This window comes from Anguilla anguilla, chromosome 1 (assembly GCF_013347855.1).
Source record: "Anguilla anguilla isolate fAngAng1 chromosome 1, fAngAng1.pri, whole genome shotgun sequence".
NCBI lineage: Eukaryota > Metazoa > Chordata > Actinopteri > Anguilliformes > Anguillidae > Anguilla > Anguilla anguilla.
The window spans coordinates 14047109-14057917 of NC_049201.1; the positions used below are offsets into that span (position 1 = coordinate 14047109).

General features: G+C 38.5%; 1 protein-coding gene across 1 annotated transcript; it reads left to right on the forward strand.

Moving 5' to 3' along the window:
* The first annotated feature begins 7195 nt into the window (after positions 1–7195).
* LOC118222696 (homeobox protein SIX6) lies at positions 7196–10526 on the forward strand. The gene is made up of 2 exons (XM_035408469.1): positions 7196–8267; positions 9805–10526. Exons 1-2 carry the CDS (start codon positions 7696–7698, stop codon positions 9968–9970), a joined length of 738 nt encoding a protein of 245 aa, XP_035264360.1. The 5' UTR covers positions 7196–7695; the 3' UTR covers positions 9971–10526.
* The last annotated feature ends 283 nt before the right edge of the window (positions 10527–10809 follow it).

Consider the following 10809-nt stretch of genomic DNA (forward strand, 5'->3'; position numbering starts at 1 on the left):
GCTGAGGTCACGTTTTTGTTGGGAGAGGGTGGGGGAAGGGGGGATGTGGGGGGAGGAAGGAAGATGAGTGAAATGGGAGATGGTAACCAGTTTCTGTAGTGTCTCGTGTGCTCGGCTGCACAGCTGATCTGATCAAATCTGGGTCAGTTACAGCCCATTCACTCCTTACTCGGTTTTTGATTCGTTCTGCCTTGGGCAGGCTATGTCCCTGTGCTATGCAAATAGGCATACATAACGAATGGATTTTTCTTTTGGTAAACCGAAGGAAGATGAAAGCTTTCACCCAGCGCTATGCAAGTGTGTGGGGAAAAAATAAAAACATCTTTTTCATGGAAGAGAAATTCAACTTTGTGTGTGCCGTTTTCGCATGAAGACGAGTGGCCATAGGCCTTGTCCAGACAATGCTGTACAATCAACTCTAATTACGGGGCTACAGCTGTATAAAAACAGGCAAACTGGTTTAGAAGCCTCAGTTTCTTTCTCCTGATAGACGGCAGTTGGCCAGGTAGATACCCAGTCCTTCGAATATAACCAACAGAGGGAATATGTAATGTGTCTAGAGAAAGGGCAGGCAACTCTGGTCCTGGAATGTCATATGTTATTTTTGGAACCATTGCATCAGGGCCGGTCATTCTTCTCCGAAATGGGTCAGTGTGGGTGCGGGTTTTTGTTTTAACCTGGCACTTTAGACACATGATTCTACTTCTCAAGGTCTTGATTGAACACCACGATAAGTTAAATAGTTAAATCAGACATTGCAATGCTGGGTTAAAACAAAAACCTGCACCAACACTGGCCCATTTCAGATGAGATGATAGTTCAGACTACACGCCCTTGCACGACATTAATAATTGAATCAATTACTTGGCTTAACAAATACAGGTGTAGTGAAGGTACTTGGCATTTATCCCTTCAGACTGAATATTCTCGGACTTAATAATCCAGCAAATTTTCCAGTCAAGCTTGGATAGAACAAAAAAAAGAAGCATCACTGCTACTCCATCACTGCTAAAGCATTGCTTATTCCTGGTCGAAAATGCAGCAAATGCATGGCCCGCGACTCGATTTCTGTAATCTGTTTTCTGTTTACTGCAAACAAGACATGCTCAGAAGCAAAATGAAGCAACCGCATGTACATTTCATTCCACTTCATTTCAGATTTGGCAGTGTGCATGGGTTGCAATCACTCAACTGCAAACTCTGTCCAGATGGTGCCTTGATATGTGACTGGGCTTGTGTGGGCTGTTGAGCGTCTATGTTTATGGGGCTTGACCGGTTGAAGAAAAAAGGTCTCAGGGTGCAGCTATTTAAAAAAAAAAAAATGCCAACAGGTAGCCCTGTGCAGGAGGGTCTATGTTAATGGTCTTGCTCCATGGACATTTATGGAAAACTGTTTCTCCTTCACGGCTCTCCTTCTGGCCTCAGTCTCTCTCTGCTGATTCACTATCACTCTCAGTGTCATCTGCCAGAGACAGATTAACTAGCCACTAGGAGTGGCCATTGTTTTCTGAATCTGATTGTGAAAATCAGTGTCCCCCAGTATAATTATTTTAACTGTTGTCCGTACAGTATCGTCTTTAAAAAATGTATACATTATTTAAACAGTTGCCTGCAAAACTTATCATAGAGCACAATTCTTAAAGGTGTAATATGTGAGTTTGTTTGAGAACACTATTTTCATATTTGGAAAAAACTTCCTTTACATCCCAACAGATATAATTAAATTAAATTAAAATCTGCCACTCCAAATTTCACCAGGCCTGAATATTAACAACTAATCAGGACAGCTCTCTGTAAGGAGGCTTCCCTACTTGCTTGTCGATCCTTTTGCTGGTTCACAGTCTGAGCAGGAGGGGTGGGGTAGGAAGGACCCTTCATGAAGCCAACAGGGAACAGCCTATACTGTGCATGATGAGGGCAAAAGAGCTTGCTGCCCACTGAATTCAATGTAGAAAACCAAGTGATCCTAAATTTGACTATGGACAGCAGTTTGTGAAACAATGGTTGCTTTAGTCCAGAAGTCTTGGGAAAATATTAATAAAAATGTATGTATTTATACTACATATTTTTACTATTTTCTTTTCATATTAAACATAACTATTGTTAATCAAGTTTCAGAATACCATCCGGGAAGTTTATTTTGAAAGTCTGATATTCCCCATTCATTTTAATGGGAGATGTAATGTTGTGCCCTCAGTGAGTCAGCTCTGAACGACAATAACAAAATTTTCGAGTCTTCGTCGCCAGAAAGGGGGTTCCTTTGTGCTCTGGGGAAGTGGGGATTAGTGAATCTAGTGAACGAATCAAAAGATTTGTTCTTTTCACTAAGCAAATCGTTTGTGAACGAGTCAGGATAAAGAATCAAACTTCCCATCACTACCACGGTACTCAGATTTCAGGCAGCCGGTAGTGGGTGTGCATGTGTTTGCAGGGAGGAGCTTTGGAGGGAGAGTTTGAGGAGATGGGGTGGGTGGTGGTCTTGCTCATTTCTCTAAACTTACATACTGAACCTTTAAATAATAACAAACGGCTGCTGGATGGCTCATTCGGTTAAGGTACATGGATGAGTCCCACCGTCCTGGATGAAATCCGGACCTAGTCCCCGCCGACTGGAGTAGCCAGCTGGAGTTACGCATAATTACGCGATGGATTCGCACTGTGCTCGGGAGGGTTCAGTTGGTTGGTATGCGCTCTCTAGCGACCCCACTGGTCGGGCCTGCGCCCGTGGAATGCTTCCCAAAACCACATATACGAGATGTATGTTCCTCACACTCAGCTATATGCCAAATTGGCTGTAGGCTGTAGTGTGAAGAAAAGTAAAATGTGTCTTCATTGGTTTTTACACATAACCACAATTAAACACATTTTCTTTAAGTGTGAGGAGAAGTAGGCCAAAGGCACCCCCCGAGGAGGAAAACTGTGGTTGTCTTCACTCTCCCGAATTGGCAATGAGGAGTCGAGTGTGAATGGAGCCACAAATAGTGACTGGATATTCCAAATTAGGGTGGAAATAGGTTAAACCCTACTCGGCCCCAAGTTTGGCGCCTAATGTAAAACAAAAGGGAAAGAAAATGTGTAATAACTCTAAACGTTATTTACTATAGGTTATACACAGAAACGTCATTTCAAAGTGGTTCACCACAGAATAAAAAGAAAACATATGAGGGTATTCACATTTTCCACCGAAGACACCGTGGGTAAAAGTTTGGTGAAGTATGGAGTAGATTGGAACAATACGTGCCTGGCATTGCGTCAGTATCTGGGCACAATTGTCTTGATTCCTGTTTATATATTTTTTTATCGTGCATTCACAGAAGGTCTGTGACATCAGGCTTCACTCGTGATTGCTCCTGTGAGGAATGCAATTATTATGTGAGGTACGGTAGTTAAGGGTGTTTTTCCTTAATACTAGGATTTAGATGGTTATTAATTCATTTACCCATTTTGTAACGCTCCAGCCGTACAGAGATTTATGGAATATGTGTAGTTAGTCTTGGGTCTTGTATTCAGAATAGAAAATCTCGCTTTTGTTCAATATATGTCCTTAATATATACCGTAATCAATGATGATGATTTATATTAAATATACAATGCAATGTATTTGTGTCGGTGTGTAATAGCCTACCTTTTAACGGTTTAAGTTTAATTAAAATAAATTTCTAGGAAAATGTCAAGATTTTTAGTGCGTTTACCATTCGATAAGTGCGTCTACTATTCGTTATATCGAATGAACTTAAACGAGAACATTACTCGCGAGACATTAGGACAATGATTTGGATCTCCATCTGTAGAGCAATGCTTTTGAAAAAATGTACCAAATGTTTTAAAAATGTAAAAGCGCAAACCATAAACAGTCTTACTTCGCAAAGATTTTTTTTTTTAACTTTACGCTTCCCTTCCCGGCCGAATTTATAGTACGCCATTGAAACCTTTGTAAAGATCAATTTAAGGTTCTTTAATATCTCTGAGATTTTAGCAGTGGACAGTGGTTCATATATATCATTTCAGTGTAAAAAGCCATAGTCGAAAGCCATGGAGATGGCGACACACCAAACTTCAACAATGAACCAGAACACCTCCTTTTCACCTCATTTATAGGTAGGCTATAGCCTTCGCTATCAAGAGTACAAGCCGATATGTTTGTATGCTAGTGACGATGAAAATTACATTGCGTACACATCACCTGTGGGGGCAGAACGAAAGGTGCAAATAAAAAGATGAGCAATGAAATATGATACGCAATTTCAAAATACACAGTTCAGCATCAAAGAAAATTGGCTTTCAGAAATCAGCGATATCAAAAGATGTGCTTTAGAAGCATAATCACCAACACATCATAAATAGAGATGTACTGATGACATGTCCAAGATGCCAATTTCCCGATGGAAATGGAATGTGGGAGAAATCATAATTCAGACCTTGGGGATGCGTTATATTCAGTTTATCAAAGCAAAACATGACAACATTTTATGGAGAATTCCACCGTGGACTGATAACACCTGCTCCTCGCCCACAAAGCAGAATGGTAGGGAGGTAGGGAAACTGTTTTGCTTCAAGATAACGTTCAGCCTTTTGCTACTCTGCATTTCAACGGTTAAGTGTAATGTTGAAGCAAAGCACGGTTCTCTTTCCTCGTTGTGACAGACATGGGTAACTGCAAGAGTTTTTCCCCTAACAACGTCACCAGTGGTCCTATGACTTTTACAATCAAGTCTATAACTATGTCGTACGAATGTACAGCCTAATTCTTGGATAGGACAATCACTTCCAAAAGTGTTGCGTTTGTAATAGTGACAATTTGGGTAGGCCTACAATATTTTTAGGTTATAATAACATTCCTGCTTACTTGTGTGAACGTTCATAACAGGTATAACCAAGCCTAAACAACCTGACAACAACAGCTAAAAGCATACTTTGTTCTAAAGCATAAATTGCAATTTTAATATATAATACTACTATCTACTAATATTATCAACAATTTATCTCTAAATACCGTTGTTGGAAGAGTGTCGGTTGAATATATCTCTGCACGATTCAGACGTTCTTTAAGTCCACTAAATAAACTATATCCTTCGTGATAATAAATTCACTTCAGCAAAGATCATTTGGGTTAATGCTTTATTTCAAAGAAGTAAACCCTAACAGCTAAGGCTGTGTGTAAAACATTACATTGATAAGCAATTGTTTTGTCACTTAGAAATTATTTTAAACTAATTGGTCCATGTGAACTATATATAACCTATTTACTACTATTTGCATATACTTTTCGGAAACTTCATTTTTATTTTTAAAGAAACTACAGAGAGAAGGCAATGTTGCACACTCAGCTAGTGTAGGACCTCATAGTTTGACAGAATCAGGCAAAGGTCAAATAATCAAAACCCGTCTACATCCATCACATCCTTGTTTTGACGCGTAGGCCTACCTTGTTTGAAATAGCAATGGATTTTAAGTGACGGCCTTATTCTAGTGTTGATTTCAATGTCTATTTTTAATATGAAATGAGATTCGACACTTTGGACTACTGATGCTTTATTACCGTCAGTGTTCTTAGCATTTGTTTTGTTAGACTTAAATGTGCACGACGAAATGTACAGCTTAAATTTGAAACAGTTGGCTACCATCTGCCCCTTAGTATTGCGCTTCTGGTCTGTCACATGAAGCCAGATTTCAGCGTAATTTCGAAGATACTTGCAAATCCTTTAGTTATGATTTAACCGGTCTGTGTTAAACCTGTAATAACGGGGATTTATAAAGGGCGATTCCACGAGGTAGCCAACATTTATCCAACTCCTTGTTCAGTATGTCTCGTCTGCTTTATGCGCAACATCAAGTACACGTGTGTAGCGATTTGACAGTAAAGTTTGTGATTAATTATGTTTTCAAACTTTCAAACCATACTTTAATTTGCGAATGTAGTGCTTTTAGCCTGTACTTTATTGTGTTACAGTATAGTTTTATTGTGCTTCGCAGGGACAGATTTGCGCCTCCTTCATGGTCCAGCAAATCCAGCTTTCGAAGAGTTCTCTGTGATTTTTATTCTTATTTTACCGAACGTGATGCACTGATCTCTTCACGGAACAATGAGGACTCGTATATTTAACATACCAGTTTTTATTGCAGTACTAAATATTTTGTTAATATCCATAAATTACAAAACGGAGCTCTGTTAAGCATGCTGCATGTAGCCTTCGTATCAATGCATTTTCACGTGGCGAAGCAGAATGCTTGAAAATGAGCAGCTTTTTGTACAGAAGGTAGTTCCATATCCGAGCCATGAACCTCCTATAAATCATGTAAAAGACCCTGAAAGGTTTTCAATGGAACTGCTTGGATCTGTGAAAATAATATCAGCGTTTTCCGTCAGAATGAACTTTTTCACTGTACTCAGGCATGAAATAATCTGACCCGACACTTCAAACCATCTGCGCTATCTATCCGCCTTCTTATTTACGGAATCAGCCTCTGCACAAAGCGAAGTGTATTTGATACTAAACCAGAATAGCCAGCTACACAGCATTCTCACTGAATCCATAAATATATTAATTTGTCTACAGTTAATAATGTATTATTCCCAGGGAGTGGCTGGATAAATAACATTACATGGAAATACAGAGCAGCGTTAAAGGCTTTTACAGTCACAAAGACCTGTAATGAGGGGAATAATAAAGAATGGCACTCTAGAAACGCACACACGCGCGCGCGCTAAATGCGGTTCACATTGGTAGTTATGTGTCCACGTTATTGGTAAACTATATGTGTATGACATATAGCCTAGGCCTATAATAGGCTATAAAATAAATATCACATAAGATGGGCATCCCTAAAATTATGATTATTAAGTATTACTTCAAGTTAGGTTTTTACTGTTTTATTTAAATGTTTCATGTATGTTCATGTATTATCCCATTTCCTAAAGCTGTGCTAATTTCTCGGACTAAATTTACCTTTTACCTGTTTTTTTTACTAAAAACTGGTAAGGCTTTTGGTGGCTCTCTGATATGTAAACATCATAGGTCAAATTTGCATGGGACTTTGATTACTGTAATAAAATAAAACCGTCCTTGTAAAAGCCGGGGTTTTATTTATTCATTTATTTATTCATTTATTTAAAAAAAATAAATAAAAAAAACAGTAACATTTGTTTTATGAAGATCTAGGCCTAAAATATTTTTTTTTAACTGAATGCATTTTCCCTTTCAAAAGAACGAGATGCAAAGGGAGTTGATGCACAGAAACATCGAAGGCAATTATATTTTTGAAGACAAAAAGCAAAGGTCAGAATGTTTTCATTTTTTAAAGGCGCTGTCGAGCTCTGGGAGGTGCTGAAATCTCTTTACGCTCCTTTCCGCGTGATTGGCAAACTTGACAGTGATTGACAGGCATCCATGGCAACCACTCAGCCAATCTGCCAAGTCCAATAGAAAATCAGCAGAGGGCTGAATGTCTTTTTTTCTTCAAAAATCTCATCTCGGGTCTAGTTGTATACTCTCGTACTTGCAATCTGCGAAGTTCAACCATAGAGGCTGCTTTAGCCAGCCAGAGGGCATCGTTCCTCAGTGTTTTTAACGGTTGATCTGTTAACTTTGGGATTGCCTTTTTGTCTGCATCCGAAAGAGAGAAAGGATAAGCGAGAGAGTGGGATTGGGCGCGAGTGCGAGAGAGCGACAACAGCGGGAAAAAAGAGAAGCATCCATGTTTCAGCTTCCTATCTTGAATTTTAGCCCCCAGCAGGTAGCGGGGGTTTGTGAGACTTTAGAGGAGAGCGGAGATATTGAACGTCTCGGTCGCTTCCTCTGGTCGCTGCCCGTCGCCCCAGCAGCCTGCGAGGTCCTCAACAAGAATGAGTCGGTCTTGAGAGCGAGGGCCATAGTGGCCTTCCACACTGGGAATTTTCGAGAGCTTTACCATATCCTGGAAAACCACAAGTTCACCAAAGACTCACACTCTAAACTGCAGGCCCTTTGGCTGGAAGCACACTACCAGGAGGCAGAGAAGCTGAGGGGCCGCCCGCTAGGACCGGTGGACAAATATCGGGTAAGGAAGAAGTTCCCTCTGCCCAGAACAATTTGGGACGGGGAACAAAAGACACACTGCTTCAAAGAGAGAACCCGGCATTTGCTCAGAGAATGGTATCTGCAGGACCCTTATCCGAACCCTAGCAAAAAGCGGGAGCTTGCACAGGCTACGGGACTTACTCCCACACAAGTGGGAAACTGGTTCAAAAATCGCAGACAAAGGGATAGAGCGGCAGCAGCAAAAAACAGGTATGCGCGTTTGAGTAAAATCGAATCCATCGCATATTTTTATTTATTTATTTTTGTTGCTGTTGTCTTGTTTTGTGTTTTAACATTAGTCACATAGGGAGTACTGGACTAAATGTTGAACTCCCATGCATAGCATTTTCAATTGTTTATACTGAAAACATTGGCAACAAAAAATCAGCTCAGGCTGTGAATGTATAGCCCATGTGGGACCTTAAAAAACCAAACATTAAAAAAATAATAATTTTAAGTATATTTTAATTTAATTATATATATTATTTAAATCTTTTTTGTATATACATAGATTATATATGGCTATATATAGTCAACGTGTAGAAGGCTATAGTAGAAGTAATAATAATAATAATAATAATGATAATAATAATAATAATAATAATAATATCGTAATGTTTTTGCGGATAGCCTAATTTTTTTGTTCCAAAACATTGATCAAATTGCACCATTACCTTTAGAAAAAGATTTTTAAAAACATATAACCCTGCTGATTTGTTCCAATACATTTCATTTTACACATAAAAAGGAAGTCGATTGATTTGTTCTTAATTATAAAATAAACGGCAAGTGACGAGTTGTATATATAGCCTACAGTAGACTACTAAAATATCGACCGACCTGACCACGCAAAGTAACTCCGCATTTTCAACAAGAATATCAATAGAATACCGATTTGCAGTTTGTATTGCATAATTGTAAAAATCTAAATTCCATTGCAGTATGCTGTAGCTAGCCTACGTTTGTTCTGAGGCCTAAACATTTATGCGACCTTTCAATGGTGTTGGTTTATTAATAACATATATACTCAAATAGCCTACCCTTGCACGATTGCTTGTGCATTCAATACAGTGTTTAATCTACCAATTTTTAAAAATACGGCTTTAGGATTATGATCATTCTGGCAAGGTAAACCTTTTCCATTGAAAGTTTGCGTAGCTTTACGTATAATATTTGGAAACCGGGATACATTACTATGCCTGTTATGTCTATTGGTAATTTAGAATCCCTCATCTTCTTGCGATTAATTGGATCACGTGTTACACGATAAGGTAGATAGCAACCATGGATTTAATTAACTGATACGCTGTTAAGGTCTGTTATTGATATGCTGTTAAATTTACTCCGAGTTTTTTTTTTTTCGTTAAATGTCTGATAGTTCTACAGTTGTTAACCTTATCGCGATACTGCTATCACATCTCCCAGTGCTAAAATATGGTTGTAATTCAGCTGTTGTTAATTCAGTAAATGTTCACGTTTCATTACCTAGCAGTTCAAAACGTAAATTCAGTAAATTATCCCGCTATGCTACTATAGGCTACTACCATGCTGGAAGGTTGAATACCTATGTGTCTATTTATACATTGTATACTGTGATGACATTGTAATTGTTAGTACATCTGTCTGACGCTTTACTTGCCTGCCTGTATTCACAATCGTATAAATGAAATGCTTTGTGCATGTACAAAAATCTTAATTTAGCCGTATAGTTTTTGATTCTCATTTCCCCATTATGTCTTTTGTGGAGGCTTCAACAGCAAGTCCTGACCCAAGGTTCGGTTCGGTCTCTGGCTGAAGAGGACGTTGCAGTGGACCGACTCGGTGCTGCGTCCAGCCCTGAAGCTAGTTTGTCCAGCAAAGCCGCCGCCTCGGCAATATCTATCACTTCCAGCGACAGTGAATGTGACATCTAACGCAGGCAGCCCGAAAGAGAAAGAGAACGCGAGCAAAACAGTGGAGATAAAAACAGACAATCTAAAAGAAACAATAACAGTGCCTGCATTTAAATATACAAATGGTATTCTTATTTGAAGGCTGCCAAACCGCGAGGGATACACGGGAACGCCCTGTCTTAAAATGTAATTTTATTTCATTTTTCTTAACGGATGACTGAACTAAATAACAAAAAAAAAAGAAAGAAAAAAAAGAGACACAAACAAAAAATGACATGACATGAAAATAAACTGAAGAAGATAAATAGGCCTTCACGGTCCCTTTTTCGGAGGTGGGAAAAGTTGATGAAAAAAATGTTGAGCGCCTGCCCTGGTTTTCTGTGGGTATTTCATGTTGAAAAAGACGCTGTGATATTTTACTTTACTTTTTAAAGTTTTATAAATAATGTTTATTTACTTATTTAAATGATTGGCTCTGTTAGGTTTGGTCTTTATTTGCTTGATGTTTTTAATATTTGCCTCGTGCACAGGTGAACCGTAGCAATGCGCTGAATAGTTGAAATATGTTTCAGTAAAAGAAAAAAAAAGGTTAACTAAATAAATATTTGTTGATCAAAGCATTTCAAGATCAGGCTGCTTTTTTAAAGAGTAAATGTTCTATTATTCTTCTTATTATTATTATTATTTTATTTTTTAGTTAATTTTTGCGTACATTTTTCAAACATAGTCCAACTGGAGGTTGGATTAATGGTTTCACAAATGTAAATTGTCATCTTGCATCTTGGTTAATTTCATTAATTTGACTTCGTAGACTTCTCATTTCGATTTTTAGTATCCCTCATTGAATTGTTACGAACATA

What these genes read in the sequence shown, in the direction of transcription:
- LOC118222696 (XM_035408469.1), top strand. Translation starts at nt 7,696, where the DNA reads ATGTTTCAGCTTCCTATCTTGAATTTTAGCCCCCAGCAGGTAGCGGGG. An exon ending in GCGGCAGCAGCAAAAAACAG is followed by an intron (nt 8,268 to 9,804) that starts GTATGCGCGTTT and finishes TCTTTTGTGGAG; the next exon opens with GCTTCAACAGCAAGTCCTGA.